Source organism: Drosophila santomea, chromosome 2L (assembly GCF_016746245.2).
Source record: "Drosophila santomea strain STO CAGO 1482 chromosome 2L, Prin_Dsan_1.1, whole genome shotgun sequence".
Classification (NCBI taxonomy): Eukaryota; Metazoa; Arthropoda; class Insecta; order Diptera; family Drosophilidae; genus Drosophila; species Drosophila santomea.
In genome coordinates, this window is record NC_053016.2 from 22,642,555 (window position 1) to 22,663,557 (window position 21,003).

Below are 21,003 nucleotides of genomic sequence, written 5' to 3' on the forward strand. Positions count from 1 at the left end.
ATTTTTCGAATTTCTAGCTGTTGGTCAAATTAGACAAGGTCCTGACTATCCAACTCTACAAAAGACCCTTCTTGGTTGGTTTGCTTCGGGCAGATACAAGTCTGCAGTTCCGAAACAAGTTGTGAATAGTTTCAGTTGTAGTGAAGAACCTTTAGTATCGATTGACAGCACACTACAGAAATTTTGGTCGCTGGAGGAAATGCCAAATCCAAAGAAAATTCTGTCGCCTGAGCACAAGTTATGTGAAGACCATTATAGGAAGACTTCTCAGGTATTGCCATCAGGTCGGTTTAAAGTTAGGCTGCCGTTTAAATCTGATCCAAATTGATTAGGCAACTCCTTCGAGGTTGCAAAACGGCGGTTTTTGTCGCTTGAGCGAATGTTGTCTCGAGATCTTAGCATGAAGACCATGTACTTGGAATTCATGGAAGAATATCTCGCCCTAGGTCATATGTCGCCTACAGACAACAAAATCCCTTCCACTCCAAATTATGTCATTCCCCATCAATGCGTGTTAAGGCCCCAGAGTACGTCAACAAAGTTACGCGTCGTGTTCGAAGCGTCCTGCAAAACATCGTCTCAGGTGGCCTTAAACGACATCCTGATGGTGGGGCCGACAATTCAAGAAGAGTTGTACTCCACTCTACTCCGCTTCCGGCTGCACAGATATGCCCTGACTGCCGGTGTAAAAAAGATGTTTCGCCAAGTAATGGTTAATGAAGCGGATAGGAAGTTTCAATTCATAGTGTGGATGAGAGACCCCTCTGAATCCTTGAGATTATACAAGCTCAACACCGTTACATATGGTACTGGAACAGCCCCATTTCTGGCTATTCGGTGTTTAAAGAGGTTAAGTCGGTACCTATCTCGGATTCAGAGTCAACTAAGGCGTTAGGAATACCGTGGTTGCCTAGCGAAGATGCCTTCAAGTTCAAAATTGACACTTCTGTCATGGGTCTCCGAGCGACAAAACGGAACATACTATCGGTGACATCGAAGCTGTTTGACCCCATCGGCTTGTTAAGTTCCATTGTGATTAAAGGAAAGATCCTATTGCAGGAACTCTCGCTTAATAAGTTAGATTGGGATGAGTCAATTCCGATGCATTTGGAAACAGCTTGGGATATGCTAAAAAGCACTCTGTCTCAACTGGATGAGATATCGATTTCTCGGTTCGTGCATACCGACCCATTGTCACCGGTACAGCTACATGCCTTTGCCGACGCCTCCATGAGAGCTTATGGAGCTTGCGTCTATATTCGTAGCAAAACTGCCGAAGGTTTTAAATTATCGTTGTTGACTTCAAAGTCAAAAGTAGCGCCGCTCAAGACCAAAACGCTCCCAAGGCTTGAGTTATCTGCCATAGAATCAAACCCTTATTAAAAGTCCCTATCGAACGAATTGTATACTGGTCGGACTCTGAAGTTACTCTTCACTGGATTCGATCTCATCCATCTTCGTTGTCGACATTCGTTTCGAACAGGGTAGCGGAGATTCAAGAATGGTCAGGAGAAGCTACATGGCGGCATGTTCCCACAAAGCAGAACCCAGCAGATATCGTTTCGAGAGGTTGTGACGTCGACGAGATAGGGCAGTCGATCTGGTTCACTGGCCCACCATTTCTGAAGGACGAAGAAGAAAACTGGCCCAAAAATGCGCATTTCGAGCCGGATGAGGAAGTCTTGCGTCAGGAAGCTAGGAAGACTGTGGTCGGGCCGACCGCTGCTGTGCAAACTTCCGATTTGCTGGATGTCATCGAGGGGTTTTCGTCACTCCTCAAACTGCTTAGAGTGTTCGCTTATATGTTCCGCTTTATAAGAAAATGCAAAGACAAGAGTATAGTTTTCGAAGAAACTCTGTCACCGACTGAATATAATGAAGCGTTTCATAAGATTATCGAAATAGTACAAAAGCACGAGTATCAAGTAGAAATTGAAAAGGTTCGTAAAGGCTCCAAGATCGGCCCAAGTCTTCAGCGATTGAACCCATTCATCCATGAGGATACAGGCACTTGGTGCAACTTTTCGTTGTTGCGAGTTGGGGGGCGACTAGCTAACGCTCCTATATCATATGATGCCAAGTTTCCCTTGCTGTTGACGAAACGCTCGCAGTTTGTGCAGAGCTACGTCCGGCATTTGCACCATTCCAATTTTCATGTCGGCCCTCGAGCACTTGTGAGCATCCTACGTCAGCGTATTTGGCCCGTAAACGGTCAGGAACTCTGCAGTCAGACAGTTCGATCATGTGTGCGCTGCTTCAAATGCAAGCCTCGACTGATGACACAGATAGACTCCGTGCTCTCCGCCCATTTGCGATATGTGGCGTTGATTTTTGTGGCCCTGTCTATACGACATTAAAAATTCGAGGAAGGCCCCCGTATAAGTCCTACGTTGCCTTATTTGTTTGTTTTGCGTCCAACGCGGTTCACTTAGAGATTGTCTCAGATCTTAGTACTGCTTCTTTTCTATTGGCTTTTCAAGTTTCATTGGTCGACGAGGATGTCCGCAGACGGTCCATTGCGACAACGCGACGAACTTCGTCGGAGCGAGTCGCAACTTCCTGGCTCTTTGCGATCGGATCGAGGAGCAGGCGGACCCAATTCGCGAGTTCGCATCAAAAAGCGGATGCGAATTTGCGTTCACACCCCCTCGGGCTCCGCACATGGGCGTAGTAGGGGAGGCAAGTGTGAAAACTGCAAAGCACCTACTCCTACGAGCGATGGGCAGCGCACTCCTCAACGCCGAAGAGCTGGCAACAGTCCTCGTCGGGATCGAGGCCGGATGAACTCGCGGCCCCTCGGAGCGCTCAGCCAGGACCCAAGCGACGGAGAGGCGCTAACTCCCGGGCACCTGCTGACAGGCGGGCCGCTCATCGCAGCACCAGCACTCCGGACCCCGGACCAGGCGGGTCTCAGTTGCTTGCGGCGATGGCGGCTTGTCTCGTCAGTCAGGCAAACGTTCTGGCGGCGATGGTCCCGGGAATATGTCCTGGGCCTTCAGGTTCGGGGCAAGTGGCACGAGGAGAAGGCCAACGTCGAGGAGGGCCAACTCGTCGTCGTGGCAGAGGACAACCTGCTGCCTCAACAGTGGCTCCTGGGAAGGATCGTCGCGACGCACGCAGGAGAGGACGGCAAGGTCAGGGTCGTCGACCTTAGGAGGAGTGATGGAGCCATCTTCCGGAGGGCGATCCACAAGCTGGCGCCGCTGCCGATTTGTTGAAGCAGTGGAGGCGTTCAACGGGGCCGGTGTTGGCTGAACCCATATTGTCGGTCATTGTTTATTGTTTGTTGTTTATTGTTGGCATATGATGAAGGAAAAAACTTGAAGTGTAGTTTAGGGCGAAGGCGGGAGCATAATAAAGCTCTCTTTCTCTCGCTCTTTGCGAATTCGCCTCGTCTTTGCCAACCTCTGTTAAGCTAGGCCTAAGAGCATATATGTAAAATAGAAGATCATGTCGAAAATTGAATTCACCCCGAGCACACGCATTTCTTTTTCGTTCACGTCGTTGCGAAAGTAAAAATTAATTATTCTTGCCACCAAAGTTCGGTTAATATTTTTTAATAAACTTATTAAAAACTTCAGGCAGTGTGAAGTGATTTTCTCTCTTTACCATTCTTCCTCATATTTCTCACTATATTGTCATCTCTCTCTAACACACTATTTATGACATCCAGATCGGTCCTCACTCAGCTGCAGCGGTTGTCTGTGCCTCCGCTGCAGTGCTTCTCAGAACTTCAACACAATGCTACAATTTCATCAGAATGTGAACTCAAAGAAACAGTTTTCCAGAATTCCAAGAGTCGAACTCCGAAATCGATAGAAATTTACAAGACTAATAGAAAAATGAAAAAATATCAAACATTTTTCAGAAGGACCGTGGGCGTGGCAAAAAATTTTCTGGCAAATCTATAGAAATTTACTAGACCAATAAAAAATGAAAAAAAAATTAAAAACATTTTTCAAAAGTGTGGGCGTGGCAGTTTTAGGCGGTTAGTGGGCGTTAGAGTTGGCGTGGCAACATGAATCGACAAACTTGCGCTGCGTCTATGTCTCTGGAGTCTGTATGTTTAATCTCAACTTTCTAGCTTTTATAGTTCCTGAGATCTCGACGTTCATATGGACAGACAGACGGACGGACAGACGGACATGGCCAGATTGAACGACTATTGATCCTACTTTATATAGTCGGAAACGCTTTCTTCTGCCTGTTAAATACTTTTCAACGAATCTAGTATACCCTTTTACTCCACGAGTAACGGGTATACATATAAAGAAAATACGGGAACAATGTTCCGTCAAACTTGCCCTACTTTAATTCTGAGCGATGAAATCTCGAATCTCGAAAAATACATAATCACTTATTCTTTGTTTATTTGCGGGAAACTGCCAGCGATCTCAGGGGCAGAGGCAAGCAGGTGCCACCTCTCCAAGTTAGGTTGACAGATGGAAGGTGCAAGGTTGTAGAAGCCAAATTCGGTCACTTTGACCGTTTTAAAAGCAGTCGACGATAAGGGTGATTGCAGCCTGATGAGGGATTGATAAGAAAATTTGAATGATGTTAGCATAAGACCAAAATTATATTTATGCTCATAAAAAAGGGAGAGCTTACCAGAATGTCTGAGTGAGTGTTCACTGTGGGTAGATGGAGATGGTCGTAGTCGTCTGGGGGGACGCCGAAGTATCGATAGTGGGTTATGTCCGTTAAATCCGGGCATCCTAGGTTGGGTGGGTGCGCATGGTCACTGCGGCCCCCAAAACTTAAAGTTCTCGTCAATTTTTTAGAGTTAATGGATTTGGGTCATTTGACTTGATCCAGGCCAACAATCGTAGCCATACCGACGATCTTTTAAATTTACCCATTTGGGCATTAAATTAAAAACTGAGTTAGAGTAATCGTGGTCTCAACATAATGGCCCTGGGAAAATTTACAATGGAGGTCGGCGAAGATATATTTTTTTGGACATGTCCGCCCTAACCTCAGGGCTGAGAAATTAGACAATCGTAGGAAAACTTACCCGTCCACCAAGTAATCTAGAGTCAGGATCTGGATCTGCCACCTTCCCCGAAGGCGGTCCCTAATACCACTAGTCCTGGTTATGAAATTTGTTGTTCGATTAGTCTTATTCCATTTTAATGGAAACTGTGTTATTTACCTTAAATTTTTTTAGTCAGAATCGCGAATCCGAATTGTCGTCGTCGAGCCACCCCTAGTGACCCACTTGGGGGCCCTAAGTTAATTGGTCTGACAGGGAAATACAACACATACTGACGTCTTGTTCGCACGTACCGTCATAAAACTTGAAGCCTCTTAAAATTGGGTGACCCGACACGTATTTACATACGTCCACTTTTGTGCCGTACTTATAAGCACCGCAAATTGCGGCGCAAGCTACCGCGTTGTCTTACAACTCCCCCAGGCTTTCAATAATTCAAGTTTTGACCTTTTCCACGTGCGGGCCAAGTTTCCGCGGTGTCTTACAATTCTCCCAGGCTTTCTATAACTATCGCTTTGACCTTTTCCACATGCAGTTAACCATGAAGGGTCTGATGAAGGGATTGACAGAACTGTATATAAATGTTAGGATTAATTATTGACTATAGTAACGCTTATTAAACGAAACAGAGATTTCGCGGTATTGGAGATGAAGCTGTCATAATAGCCTGGAGCGACGTGTAAAATTCCCCGGGCATACTAGGTTGGGTGAGTACGCATGGTCACAACGTCGCTTGAACTTCTAAAACTTATATTTTTTGCCGTTTGTTTGCAATTTATTCTTTTCTTAACCTATTTTAGTTTTTGGTTATTAGATCTCGTAGGTATTAAGTGTTGTAAGACGTCGATAGCTATCAATGTTTATGCTGCGAGCTGTGTGGAACGGGGAATCTCCGCCCTGGGGAAAGCCTAAGCTATCGACACTGATATAAGGAAAAGCACATCTGGGGATATTATTGACAAATGAAATAGTGAGTTACTCAGTATATACAGTGATGCTTGGACTACATTTTTAAAGTTTTTTTTTTATATATATACATACCTATAATTGATATTATTATTATATATATCCAAAATATAAAAACGAAATTTACGTATATTTTATTATTTAAGAACTTTGTCTTCTTCATTTGTTTTGTTTTTTAAGTTTTAAATAGAACGCCATATTTCAAGTAACATAGCGTGCTCCGTCGGCGTATTAGTGACCGTGTCCTGGACCAGCTTTTCAGCGTAAGCTCGTCATATTTGGATCGAGGGATCTTGGTAAGCCTTTCACCTCTCTAACATAACGAGAATAAATATATAAATCGTAGCGACGCCGCTGCACTGATCGCTTGTAGTTTTCCACTAATCTCAATATGGAATGCACTATTAAATGTTACTGAAAAATATACGTACCTTTTTCACATTGTACAATTTGAAGATATTATTAAAGATGCCGAATATGTCAGTGACCAAAATTCAAATTCAAATTATAAAAATTTTTTATTAAAAGTTTCGCGACCACCGTAAACTTGTTATGTATGTATTATCCATATATATGTTAATCCATATAGATTTTTCAACCAACAAAATATTTGACTATATGCATTACACCATAAAATACTTTTTTATTCTTTTGAGAATGTAAAGGGAACTAAAAAAAACCTAAGTTCCCTTATCTATTGAAACTATGTATACTATTGCAGCATTGTTATATAACGGGTGTTTTTTTTAGAGGTATAGAACTTTAAGTTGGCATTACTGTTCAAGATGGCGACCGATTTAACAGCTGTCAAGTGATTTATTCTCAGTTTGGTTTGGCAATTCGTCATGCGTGCTTACAAAATCCAACTCGTGCAAGAATTGAAACCAAACGATCATCAAGCAAGGCGTAGATTCGTCGAATGGGCCCAAAACGAGATTGCTGTTGTTCCCGATTTTTCATAAGCCTCCAAGATCTTGTGATTTTACACCGCTAGACTACTTTTTGTGGGGCTATGTAAAGTCATTGGTCTATGCGGATAAGCCACAAACGCTAAACCATTTGGAAGACAACATTCGCCGTGTTGTTGCCGATATACGGCCAAATGTTGGAAAAAGTCATTGCAAATTGGACGTCCAGATTGGACTACATCCGAGCCAGCCGTGGCGGTCATATGCCAGAAATCATATTTAAAATGTAATGCCACAAGATTATCTTTCATGTCAATAAAATTCATGTCAATCGAATAATCCATCGTTGTTTTATTGCAATTTAAAGTTCTATACCTCTAAAAAAAACACCCTATATAATAAAAATTGGTTATAGCGAGTAAGAACAGTTTATGACCATAAACAACGGATGTGATTTCTATCTAAAAAAATTTTTAAATATATTCTAGATTGCCTTTTTAGAGAAGCACATAAGTCGTAAGTGATTGCAAAGAATTTATTTTTCACAATCTCTGGCCCAAATTGGAATAACAAAATTTCTTGCACAAAAACACCCGGGTGTCTGCTGTGCAAAGAACTTTAGGGTGAGTGACGCGCAGGTACTTTTCTGTATGCATAAAAATTGTATGGGTGGAAGCGAGACATGGTCCAAAAAATTTAGGGTGAATGGAAACACCCAAGAAAAAGGTCGGGCACATGTTTTTGCGTTTTGATGTATCTAATGTCTTAACAAAAAACAAACTTATGTATTATTAAATAATATATTATGTATATTATTAAAAAGTATTTATACTTTATTAACACAATTCTATTTCTATTGTTTTTTTTATCATTTGAAAAAGAAAAATTATACATACAAAGTTAAATATGGAAATTAAATATTAAAAATTTTAACATAGCAAATTATATAAGATATAAAAAAGGAATTTTCATTCTCGTGTTGATTAAATTTCTGTAAAAAGAATGCATAAATCTACAGATTTTGGGCATAATATATTTCGTTTTTCAGTACTTACTGTACTTTTCTTTTTCGTATGTTACCTACCACAGGCATTCGAATGTCTACCAGACACCCGGGTGTTTCCGAGAAAAAAGGCAATTGCCTTTTTCAGCATGTTTGCATGTCTCTACTCTTCGTTATGAGTGGCGAGTGTGATCGGCACCCGCGACGTAGGGTGCCGCAATGATTCGGGTGTTTGCAGACACAGACACCCGAATATTTTGAGCGGGTGTTTGTATGTACCCGCGATGACCGGTGTGAGTGGCACCCGCACTCAAAATTGTTGAGAGTGATCAGGGTGGCATAAAATGCCACTCTTGCAGTTCTCTGATTGGGACCATTGGTTAAATGTGATGTATTTAATGCAGATGCTGATCCGTGGAAACGCTATATTGCAACATATTTGTTCGCGTATCATTTATTTGCGTTCATTTTTCAAAATTTCTAAACTGCTAGAAAACACTACTAACATTAAATCCATTGACATATATTCCGCCGGTTTATTATTGTTTAGAGCGGTTTAGTCGTTGAAAAAGTTTACGGTTTACGATGTCGCTAATCGAAACGGTACCGGTGAATACCTTTCGGAATTATTTAAATATTCTAAATGATTCCTCTTCCAAAGACGAACTTAAGCTGAAAGCTACTCAAGAGCTAAGTGAACACTTTGAAATGATAATGCAAAGTCCAGCATATCCATCATTCTTAGAAAATTCTTTAAAAATATTTTTGCGTATACTTCAGGATGGTGAGCCTCAGTTTATTCAAGAAAATACAATGCAGCACGTAAGTTCTATATACTCAAGTGAAGAAACACTTCGTTTGTTTGTAATGACAAAATATTACTTCCTGCTTAAAATATTTCACTTTAAAATGAAATTTTAAAGTTTATTTAAAAATGTTTACTTTCCTAATAATTAGAACTTTTCTACATATATTTGTGTATAGCTTAATACATATGCATGGCTATAGGTATTGACGTTTTTTATATAGCACCTAGGCTAAAATTGCTTGTGACCCAAAGCTGCTCCAGGAAAAAACGGTTAAAACTAAAAAAACAGTTTTGAATGCAGTTTTGCACGCTAAGAGCCATTCGTTCATCAAGTCAATTCTTTTCACAATAAGAGAGGAATTATTTAATATAAATTGCTCTGTTTTGTTGTTGCTTTCAGCAGCTTAATGGAACGTTTTCACCAACAAACTGATACAATAAAGAAGAATTAGGATCGTAAAAAAAAGTCTATAGTGTATAGTGCACAAAGCATTTTAGCGAAGACCAATGATATTTTCAGGATGCAATGTGGCGCCAAGAATGAATGGACCTAAAAATATAATAGCATTGCATGTGTTAGTAATAAAACAACAACGCTTGAGAACACGACGTCGGCTGCAGCTACGTACATTAAAGCAGTGTTTGAAAAGCTGCAGTCGAATTAGCAGAAGTCGCAATATTTTTGCTTTTCACTGCTTCTGCTGCGAGCGATATCAGAAAGCGAACAATTGCTTCTGCTTCTGAAAAATCAGAAGTCGCAGTCAAAGCATAAGTAAAAATCCCGCAGCGACGAATATCAAAAATCAGCAGCAGTCGCCGTTTTTCGTTTTTTCGCTTTCTGCTTTGCTGTTGCTTTTCATCGTAGACGTTCGTCGCTGCTGCAGCTACCGACGACTTTCGGAAGTCGTCGGCAGTCGCAGCAGCATAAGTCGGTGCTTTCGACTGTTTGCTGCTTTTGATTTTCGTTGCTATTGCTGCTGACCAACAGTCGCAGCAGCAGAAGTCGGCGCCTTCGACTGTTTGCTGCTTCTGATTTTCGTTGCTATTGCTGCTGACCAACAGTCGCAGCAGCGTAAGTCGGTGCTTTCGACTGTTTGCTGCTTCTGATTTTTGCTGCCGAGCAGCATAAGGCGACAAATTCATTCAGTAGCCGCGACTTTTATTTAATTACGAATGACTAAATTTTTTTGGAAATTACTTACAGCGTACTTCTTGTACTTTTTTATTTTTTGGACTTTCTTTTTGTATAATGCTTATAAAATAATACAACTAATCAATTTTAAAAAAATTATAGAAACAAAATTAGCAAAAATAAAAACGTAATAGTATATGAATTTTGAAAAATGATACATAAATAAATTTTCATTGCTTTCTGTTATAACTATTATTTTACTTATTTTATAAACCACTAAGAGTAAGTTCTTCGTTTTCAAAAAGTGGCAAAGTATCAATGGCCATGTCCAAAAAGGTGCGATTGCCTAGATACGATTGTAAATCTCATATTTTAGTAACATTGGGCCCCATATCATCTGTGCCCCATTTTTTATTGTGTTTAGGCCTACATTTCCGAATGTTTTTTTCAAAATCGAGGATTTGTTTTTTTTTTTTTTTGCATTAAAGACTTAGGGGACGAAATATTATATACATATGTATACCCCTTACGCGTTAAGTAAAAATTTTTAGATTCGATAAAAATTCATGCTCCCATTTAACTCCTTACATTTTTTGTGTTGTCTATATGCCACAAAAAATTGTGAGGCTGAATTTTTAGACGAATTGACAAATCTTTACTTTGACACCCAAACACTCTCAGACTTTCACTCGCACACTTCAAAAATGATTTGATTTCTTTTTACTTTATTATTTGTTCTAGAAAATATGACACGCCCCTGATTTATTATTTATGTTTTACGTTTCTTCCCAATTTCTATCGCTTTTTCAACAAAAGTCGAAGTTTCCACTTAGCACTTCCATTAGGTGAGTAACTAGTAAAATACTCAAGAAAATCGTTCTCTATGGTTTTCCTTCTTGATTTTTCTCCTGTTAATTTGGGCTGTTTGACCTAGAACTCTAAAAAATTTTTCTTATAATCGCGTTTATGTAGGGATACTAGTGCCCTTGATCTGGAAAAGGTCTTGGGCCGAGGGAGAGGCATTCGATGTTCAGGCACCAGCTTGCCAGCGTAAGCTCATCGTATTTGGTTCGTAGGATCTTGGTAAGCCTCTTACCTCTCCAACAAATCGAGAATAAATATTATAAGTGCCTGGAAAATAATTAAATTCGTACAGCTTGTCAGTCCTCACTGCCACACAAGATAAGATCGTAAAACGATCGGGTAATGTTTCGCTCATACTCCCTCCCCTTCGCACGTTCGTTTGCCAAATAGATCTTCGCAGGCCGCACTGACCTCACGTCAGCGTGACCTTGAAATTTCCCTAACATTTTATTTTTTTTGCATTCACAATATATTTTATTGAATAATACATTTTTGACTAGGGTGATGTGTAATCTGAGTTGTATAGTTGAGTTTTACCACTATCAGATACCCGTTACTCAGGTAGTGGAAGTGCGAACTAGAAATAGCTACATGGTCTGGAATATTGGTTGAAATTGGGAGAAAGATAATAAAATGAAATAAAATTAAAAATTATGCCGTCGTTGGGCGGTTTGTGGGCTTGGTAAAAAGTTTTGTGCAAATCTATAAAAATTTACAAAAAATATACAAAACAGTACACCCTTTTTTGGGAATTATGTGGGCATGGTAAAGAGCTTTTTAGCAGTTCAGTGATTTGTATGTATATTTGTAATTTTGCGGGTATATTTTTTATTTAATTTAAGTTTGGACGTGTTCGTTTTGGGCGTTAGAGTGGGCGTGGCGAAAAGTTTTTTTTTGGCAAAACTATAGAAATTTAGTAAAAGTATTAAAAAATGAAAAAATATCAAATTTTTCATGAGAGTGGGCGTGACAGTTTTGGGCAGTTTTTAGGCGTTAGGGTGGCAAATCTAACATTAATGTAAACATTCTAGATTTTATGGTTCATTGCGTTCATACGGTCCACATACGGCCCTGGCTTACTTACTTTTTTTTTTTTTTTTTTAAATGCTTTGCTTTTATTTATTGAATCTTCTCATTTACGAGACTAACAATAAGTGTATCAAATCTTATACTATAACCTAACTAGGAGTCATGTAGACTGAGACAGTGGCCCTGACAAGTTATGGCTGGGTTGGAAGGTCTGATCGTTGTAGGCGGGTTCGGCTGGAGACCCGAGTCAAGACCCTTGCTAGAGGATTTGGGTGGACAGAGAGTTTTTCATTGTAGGACGCTTTTTGCTTGTCTATTTCATCTTTTACTGCGAGAATGCCGAGGTCCCTGTGGATGTTTTGGTTACGAATATACCATGGTGCCCCAGTGATAGTTCGCAGGATCTTTGATTGGGCTCGCTGTATGATGTCTATGTTGGTTCTGCTCGCGTTCCCCCACAGCTGGGAGCCATACGTCCAGATTGGCTTAAGAGTGGAGTTGTAGAGCAGGACCTTGTAGTCCAGACACAAGGGCGATCGTGAGTTTATAATCCAGTGGAGGCTGCTGGCTTTCAGTTTTAGGTGCAGATTCTTGGATTTGATATGTCTACGCCATGTTAGACTTCTATCGAGGTGGATGCCCAGATATGTTACTTCATTAGCTTGGGGAATCTGCGTGCTATTCATACAGAGCGGAGGGCAAGTTTGTATGTTGAGGGTAAACGTTATGTGTTTACACTTTTGTTCGTTTATTTTAATACGCCAGTCAGATAGCCACTTCTCGACTACCACGAGGTGGTTGGCGAGTTGGGTTGTTGCACGGACTGGGCATCTGGAGCGGCTAAGGATCGCAGTGTCGTCGGCGAAGGTGGATGTTGTTAGTCGGTCACTCGTGGGAATATCTGCTGTGTAAAGGACGAATAAAGTGCGCTGCCTTGTGGGACCCCAGCTTCGATAGGGTATTTGTCGGAAATGGTTGTATTGCACCTCACTGCGAAGGCCCTGTTGTATAGGTAAGATTCAAGAAGTTTATGAGTGTACCCGGGCAAGTGTGTTTTAATTTTATGCATGAGACCTTTGAGCCAGACGCGGTCGAATGCTTGAGATACCTGGAGAAATATCGCGCTGCAATATTCCCTATGTTCGAAGGCTGTGCGAATTTCTGATGTTATTCTGTTTACTTGCTCTATGGTTCCGTGTTTTTCTCTGAAGCCGAATTGATGGGCTGGGATAATGTTGTGGGCTCCCATATATGGTATTATGCGCGTTAGAAGGCATTTTTCGAATAATTTGGACAGGCATGATAATAAACTTATTGGTCTGTAAGATGACGGAATCGTGTGATCTTTTCCGGGCTTCGGTATCATTATAATAATTGATTTTTTCCATTTCCTTGGATAATAGCCGAGACTTATGATTCCATTGAAGAGTTTACAGATGACCTTAATAGCACAGTACGGAAGTTCCATTATCATTTTTGTAGTTATTACGTCACCGCCTGGAGCCTTTTTTGGTTTTAGCTCCCTGATGACTTTTGTGATCTCGTTCGGCTGAAATGTAGTTGGCGTGGATTCAGTTTCGAGGTGGATTTGCGGAGGAACATAATCATCTGCTGCGGGGTTCGGCTGGAAGACGCCTCTGAGATGTAAGGCAAATGATTCGGCTCTATCTTTGTCGCTGCGGGCCCAGCACCCTGAAGAATTCCTTATAGGGGTGACGGTTTGAATTGGAGAGCTTAGATTTGGGTGAGCCCTCCACAATGGATGCTTTGTACTAGTTGGCGAGAGTTTTCCAATATATTTAAGTTGTTCATTTTCAGCTTCTTGCTTCAGGGCCCGGCTAAGATTGCGGGTGGCTTCAGTAAGTCTTTGCTTTGAGCATGGCGATCTGCTGGTTTGCCAAGCTCGTCGCAGACGCCTCTTTTCCAGAACCAGCTGTTCAATTTGCCGGTTGGTTTTGAACTTCTTAAATTCCCCATCCTTCCGTTTAGGGGTTGAGATCCTGGCTGCTGTGACGAGTACCTCTTCCAGTGCGGCGGTGGAGCAGTCGATGTCCGCTTCGATATTTAGTTGGGGAGTTAGCTCGATGTGGGAACTCACATACTTTCTGTATTTCATCCAGTTAGTGTTGTGCGACGTCAGCCTGTGGGGGTGGTCCGCAATTTCTGGGCTTTGAAGAAGGCTTATCAACAAAGGCGAGTGGTCAGATGAGAGATCCGGTAGTGCTATGGCGCTTATTAGATTGCGTGGGATGTTTTTTGTCACCGCGAAATCAATTAGATCTGGGATCTTTTTTGGGTCTGCAGGCCAATATGTGGGGCTACCAGGAGAAACGTAGTCCAGTTTATTGCTCACCTTTATAAGTGCATTATACAGTTGCCTTCCCTTGGGAGTCACGAGGCGTGATCCCCAGTGCGTGTGTTTGGCGTTGTAGTCTCCTGCGGCTATGAAGCGATCCCCCAGAGTGTTGTAGAAGTCCATGAATTAACCTTCAGAGATATTAAATCGAGGTGGGCAGTAGACAGCGGCAATGCAAAGGTTGCCGTTTCCTGAGATCACTTTTATGGACGTGGCTTGCAGGTAATTTGTTGCAAACCTTTGATGAAAGTGGTGTTTGATGCGTTTTCTGATTAAGATGCCCGTTCCGCCGTGGGCCTTGCCATCCGGATGATCTGTGCGGTAAAAGGTATAACCTCTTATATGGAAGTTATATCTCCCTGTGAGGTGCGTTTCAACCAGCAGCATGGCGTCGATGTGATTTACGTTTAGAAATTGAGTTATTTCAAGTTTATGCCGTGAAATGCCGTTGGCATTCCACATGGATATACGTAGGTTAGTCATTTATTATTTGGACTGTTGTGCTACAAGCAACTGAATTACCATGTTCTGGTTCTGAACAAGGGTTTGCATGGTTGTTTTCATGAATGACATAAGTTCCATCATACTTTGTTGCATGGTGAACATCATAGATTCCAATTTGCTTTGCGGTTGCACTGGAACCTGCTGAGCATTTTCTGAGTGATGCTGGGGCGGATTTTCCATGCCTGTTCTTAGTGCTTCGGCGTAGGAGATTCCCTTGGTTGTATCTAGCTGCCCAAAAGATGATCTGGCTGCCTTGGCGAAATGTTGTTGGTGCGTAGCTGTCGCTCGTTGCATACGACTCTTCAGCTCCTTGTAGACCGCACAGCCTCTGTAGTTTGCCGTATGGTTTCCTCCACAGTTGCCACATTTTTTCATTTGGGGGTCTTCTTTGTTTGCGGGGCAGTTTACGGAGTTGTGGAAGTCTCCGCAGACTACGCAGACCGTCCGAAGTGTGCAGTATGTCCTGGTGTGTCCATACTCTTGGCAGTTTGTGCATTGAACAGGGCCGTTGCGTTTGTGGGGTTCTTCCACGGTGATTCTTCGATGCAGTAAGAGCTGCAGCTTGTAGATCGGGTGCACTTCGTTTTTCTTTAAGGCTTTGCTATCTGGTTCGAGCTCGACCTTGAAAAGTGGTTGCGGTTTTTTGTTTCTGTTAACAATATTGCTAACATTTTTGGCACAGAAACCCCTGGCCTTAAGGGCTTCTTGAATTTCAGAGGGGGTGACGTCAGGTTCTATACCTTTTAGCACAACTTGCAGTCCCTTGCTGCTTTTTAGTTGATAGGTGTAAAAGTTATTTTTTGTGTCTTCCAGGTACTTAGACACAGCTCGGAAGTGTTCTTCAGACTTCGTTTGAACCTTTGTTTCGTGAATGTTCCCTTTAATAAGCGGAACAACATGAAAATTCTCGTCCCCGACCAGCGCAACAATTTTGTTGACCAGGGCGCTTGAACTTTTTTCCCTTACGTAAATAGGGGGGGGGGGGCTTAGGTTTCCTTTGGGTCTCCTGCCCCAACTCTGGTTGATTGTTGTCCGCCTCTGCTAAGATGGAGAATCGGTTTTCATTGGAGCTCCTCGTTTGATCGGAGCTTTTGTTGGTTCGATTGATCTTGGGTTTATTGCCAACCGTGTTGGGTGGACTAAGCTTGCGCTTAATCTGGATGTAGCGGTCCATGCCGGTCTGTATAGCCGGGACCGCTTGTCGCTTATCGAGGCTAGCTGTTTTTGTTGCCATTTTATTTTGTTGTGCGGCCGTTGGGACCGAACTCGCTGTATTGGTAGTTGGTTTAATTATTGGTGGTGAGTTTGCTGCAGAAATTTTAGCACTGCTTGTTGTTGGAGCTTCATTCAGCGAAGCCGGCGGTGATGGGGGAGTTGGGGTGAGCAGAGAGGGTGAGCAAGAGCTGGCTCTCTTGCTGTCGACGGTCAGTAGAGTCGAGTTGCTCTTTGTCGCCTTCTGATGTTGATCTATATCTCTAGTTGAGAAATAGGAGTAGCAAGCATTTCTTGGGTTGACGGAGCTTCTACGCTCATTCTTTTGATCGCTGCTCATTTTTTCGAGCTTGTTGTGCGTGGCACTTATTTGTTTAAATTAAATTAAATCAAATTTTGAATTTAATTTTGAAATTACGCGCCCAACGTTCGCACCTCAGCACTGGTCTTACAGTTGATGTGGCAACGCCACTCGCTCATGATCGCCCTCCGAGATAAGTTGGCAGCGCTGTCAGCTGTTTTATCAGCTGCAAAAATTGCAAACTTATATATTTGGCTAACCACCTGCACACGCGGTCATTCAGCACGCCTAGGTTACGCGCAGAACTATGGCACAAGTCCACCGTTTGTTTTTGCAGATTTGCCGCTAACACTGTGCAGCACAACCACGTTAACACAAGATTTTCGCGCAGCGCTATCGAAAGACGTCCGCTTCCACGAATGTGTTGACTTATTGCCTACTTACTGGCATGTTTAAAAAATAATGCAAATGAAAAATAAATTTCTCCGGTTTTCCTTTAAAATACCTGGAGAAAATACCCTGCTATTTTCGGGCATTCCTGCGGGCTTCCTAAGAATTCCTTAGGATATTCTTAGGAATTGATATTGAATGGTATTATGTTGAAATTAAACATAAATATTAAAGTGGTCCAACTTATTAAATATATAAATATATGTATGGTCTGTATGGTATGGTATGTATGCTTCTCTGCGGCATTTGTTTCTCCAATTACCTGGTCACACATGTTTGGGTGTTGTTGTTCTTTTTGTTATGTATGCCAGCAAAAGCATTTATAAATGCATAGATTCAATATTTTATTTCGTTTGTTGTGCTTTCACGTTATACATATATCTCGCATAATCTCGTCTTGACCAGTTTCGGTATCTCTTGAATAACCAATTTGGAGATTACTGCACGCCTAAGATCTCTTCCTTGTGGTCCTGTGTTGTCTAAGGCCTTAGAATGCTTGCCGCCCATCTTAAAACTTTGTATCTACTGGTTCGAAATGCGGGATTTCCCTCTACACTAGTAGCTGGTTTTACCCCTCCCTCTGCTTTAGATTCTTGGCTGTTGTGTGAATCTTCAAAGTCTTACGAGGGGGCGTATGTTACAGTGTCCAAGCCGCAGACACTCCTCATAGTTCATATGTTCAGTTTCAACTTGTTTACTCATTACAGTATTCATGACTTATTTTGACTCCAGATACTATTTGGGATTTAAAGAACTATGTTCTATTTCGGGTCTACTAAATCTTTTGTTTATGTGAGACGATTTCCGAGCCGCGTTTTTCTTTCAGCTGATTATTCCCATTCGCCCTTCAGAATGATTACTAATGTTAATGCTAAAACTCCTGCTGGGGATTCCTAATCCGTTTTGTTTATGACTAGGTATTTGCTAGTGGTTGAAGGTTTGTCCCTCCATATGTATTGGTGGTTTTTGTACTTGTGTGCTTGCTTTTCACATCACTAATGCAGTATCTCATATCAGTATTAAAGTCTAGATCATATAAATTATCCGTTCGTATTTAAGAATATTTGGAAACAACTGATGCTGCCCAGTAAACGGAGGTGGATTCTCTTCAACCACTGCACCTAAGCGCCTGAACGGTACGGAATAATTGCATGTGGTATTGGGGATTGTAAAATCACTTGTCGCTTGAAAATCACCATCACGAGTTATATTGTTCCTGAGCAAAAGTTGACGCTTGAAGGGAAACTCAGCAACCCCAACAACGCAATCGTTGGTTCAATTCCGATGTTCAAACCGATAACTAATTGACACTGATCGGTGAAAGGTGCTCGATAAATAACGACAGAATATTTTTCATAGGATGCCACCAAACAGAACTCCACCTCGAGATTATACAGTGCAACCAGGATCTGTACTCCACAACATACCTCCGTGCACTCCTTTAAGCCTGTTCAGTTCCTACAAACGCTCCGTGCAATCGCCCGGATTACGGGGCAGTTCCTGTAGCAAAAAGTCTAGTGAAAGACAAACGTTCCACCATAACCTCTCCTCAAGCTGGTGCGGACAGACCTGGACGGCAACGTTTCTGCAGTCCTGCCACTCTCGTAGTCCTGGATGTTGCGGACGGCGCTGCTGGGTGCTCGACACTTGGGCTAGGAATTGCTGTCGTATGCGGACTCGGTAGCTGACGGCTGGGTCCTCCAGACAATCGCCGGGTGAAACAACAACACCTTAACCGTACGTCTGCTCTGACAGGTCGCTCCGGTACCACACCTCCTCGGTTCTTACGAACGCAACCGCCTGGTTTACGTACGCAATCTCCGACAATCCCAATCTTTACTCCACAATCCCGGCCCGCACTCGAGTCCTTGATTGGACCCGCTGGTTCAAACGCTTTCAGACTTACGCCAGGGTCTCCAGATCCAAAGTCCACGGTTTTACCGTTCGCTGGTCGAAATTCCAGCATGGTACCGTTGCTTCCTTTAACCTGGTACGCCGACGCTTACTGTTCTACTGCTGTCCTGCTCCAATTCGTCCCGTCTTACTCTCACTCTCGCTCTCCATATTCTCTCCTTTTAAACCTTTTTTCTTCAAACGCTCTTTCTACAGATTTTCTCCAAACTCTCTTTCTCCGAGCTCTCTGTTTCGCACTGACGTTACTACGGTCTGATTTATTGCGTAACTGGCAATGGGGAGGCCGTCCTTCCGCAGTTGGCATTTGCAATTGTGTAGAGATTTACCCTCCTCACAAGTATCAAAAGTAAAAGCACGGAAATGTAACTAAAATAGTTTGGTAGGTTGACAATTATGTATTGATGCATGATAATAAATATTTCCTGTACAGTGTCTTTAATACCGCAGTTTAGGGCGGTGTGTGGGCGTGGCAACATGAAACGACAAACTTGCGTTGCGTCTATGTCTCTGCAGTGTGCATGCTTAATATCAACTTTCTAGCTTTTATAGTTCCTGAGATCTCGACGTTCATACGGACGGACGGAAAGACCAGATCGACTCGGCTGTCATGAATATATATACTTTATATGGTCGGAAACGCTTTCTTTTGCCTTTTACATACTTTTCAACGAATCTACGAATTACTCTACGAGTAATGGGTATAGTGACAAAAAAGTAATCTCATAACCTTCTCTTTTTAATTTCAGATTCGTAAGCTGATTTTAGAAATGATTCATCGATTGCCTATAACAGAAAGCTTAAGGCAACATGTAAAAACAATAATAACAATGATGCTTAAAATACTTAAAACTGATAACGAGGAAAATGTTCTTGTAAGTCTTCGCGTTATAATTGAACTGCATAAGCATTTTCGACCATCGTTTAATCCTGAGGTAAGTAAAATGATGTCATCGTACTCTTTATACGAAAATATAGATAAGGTTGGTTTTCGATTCGAAATCAAAAATTTGAAAAAAGAAAAAATTTATTTAAAAAAAACGATATTATTTATTGCATTAGCGTTTTATTGGTAAGGTTATTTTAGTTAGGTTTCCAATGTGAAACTAATTTTAGAAATTCATTATAACTATTGATTTTATCGGTGACCGCGTCTAGGGCAGTGGAAAATGTGTTTGATCAGAAGGATTCGATTGGTTAAAGCTGCGGCCTTGTAATTATGTCGCCACGGTGCAACTTTCTTAAGTAGGTCAAAGCTATTATGAAGGCGAATGGGTTCACGGTCTGGACCCTTTGTTTAAAAGTTTGAAAATTGTTTATTTCTGCTATCGACGGTAAACGTGTGTGAAATGTTTAAAAACAAAATTTTATGTCATCCAAGGAGTTCTGAATAACTCCAATAGTTTGCTCTTGACAAATAATATTATTGGTATCTCGGTATATACAGGTTGTATTTGCATTTTACCCAGCCGCCCTTCTTTTAGAAGATTCAACATCCTTGTTGAATTAAAAAAAAAACAGACATAACGCTATAGTCGAGTTTCCCGATACTCAGCTAGTGGAAGTGCGAGGGAGAAATGTTCACATTGGCAGTTTTTTCAGGTTTGTGGGCGTTAGAGTGGGCGTTGCAACATAAATCGACAAACTTGCGCTGCGTCTATGTCTCTGGAGTCTGCATGCTTAATCAACTTTCAAGCTCTTATAGTCTATAAGATTTCGACGCTCAAACGGACCATGGCCAGATCGACTTGGCTATTGATCCTGATCAAGAATATATATACTTTATATGGTCGGATACGCTACCTTCTGCAGGTTACATACTTTTCAACTTTTACTTGTTGTTGATACTTTTGCACATTTTTGTTAGTCTTGTAAATTTCTCTCGATCTGCCAATAACCTTTTTGCCACGCCCACAAACCGCCAAAAACTGTCAGTGTGGAAATTTCTCCTTCGCACTTCCACTAGCTGAGTAACAGGTATCAGATAGTCGGGGAAGTCGATTATAGCGGTCTGCGTCTATGTCCCTGGAGTCTGTATGCCTAATCTCAACTTTCTAGCTTTTGTGTGGACCTGCGCTTCTGTCGCTTTCTGGATCGGATGCGTATGCGCAGCTCTAATTTCAATTACGATGTTTGAAGAATTTAATTAGTTTATTAAAAAGATTGATCTTACTTTGGTGGCAAGAATAATTAGGTTTTAATTTCGCAACGACGACAACAAAAAGAAATGCGTCTTGGCGGGTTGAATTCAATTTTCGACTTCATCTCTATTTAACATATGTGTTCTTAGGCGTAGCTTAACAGAGGTTGGCGAAGACGGGGCGAATTCGCAAAGAGCGAGAGAGAACTTTAATATACTCCCGCCTTCGCCCTAAACTAACCTACACTAGACTTTAAATTTTTTCTACTTCACATGCCAACAATAAACAATGACCGACAATATGAGTTCCGCCAACACCGACCCCGTTGAATGCCTCCACGGCTTCAACAAATCGGCAGCGGCGCCAGCTTGTGGATCGCCCTCCGGAAGATGGCTCCATCACTCCTCCTAAGGTCGACGACCCTG

At 41.8% G+C, this 21,003-nt stretch overlaps 1 protein-coding gene and 1 long non-coding RNA gene across 3 annotated transcripts in view; one reads left to right on the forward strand and one right to left on the reverse strand.

Moving 5' to 3' along the window:
* Window positions 1-4,893: 4,893 nt before the first annotated feature.
* Window positions 4,894-5,534, reverse strand: LOC120458219. The gene is made up of 3 exons (XR_005617170.1): window positions 5,153-5,534; window positions 5,015-5,089; window positions 4,894-4,914 (listed from the first exon to the last, which is right to left on the reverse strand). It is a non-coding gene; the product is annotated as an uncharacterized LOC120458219 (long non-coding RNA).
* A 2,857-nt stretch (window positions 5,535-8,391) lies between these two features.
* Window positions 8,392-21,003, forward strand: part of LOC120455879 (transcription-associated protein 1) — a 140,415-nt gene continuing 127,803 nt past the window's right edge. Inside the window, exons 1-2 of one of the 2 annotated variants that reach the window (XM_039642376.1) lie at window positions 8,392-8,692; window positions 19,187-19,372. In XM_039642376.1, coding sequence (XP_039498310.1) covers window positions 8,456-8,692; window positions 19,187-19,372 — 423 coding nt within the window. In that variant the 5' untranslated portion in view covers window positions 8,392-8,455. The remainder of the gene's footprint in view (window positions 8,693-19,186; window positions 19,373-21,003) is intronic. The other variant, XM_039642366.1, reaches the window with a different exon arrangement.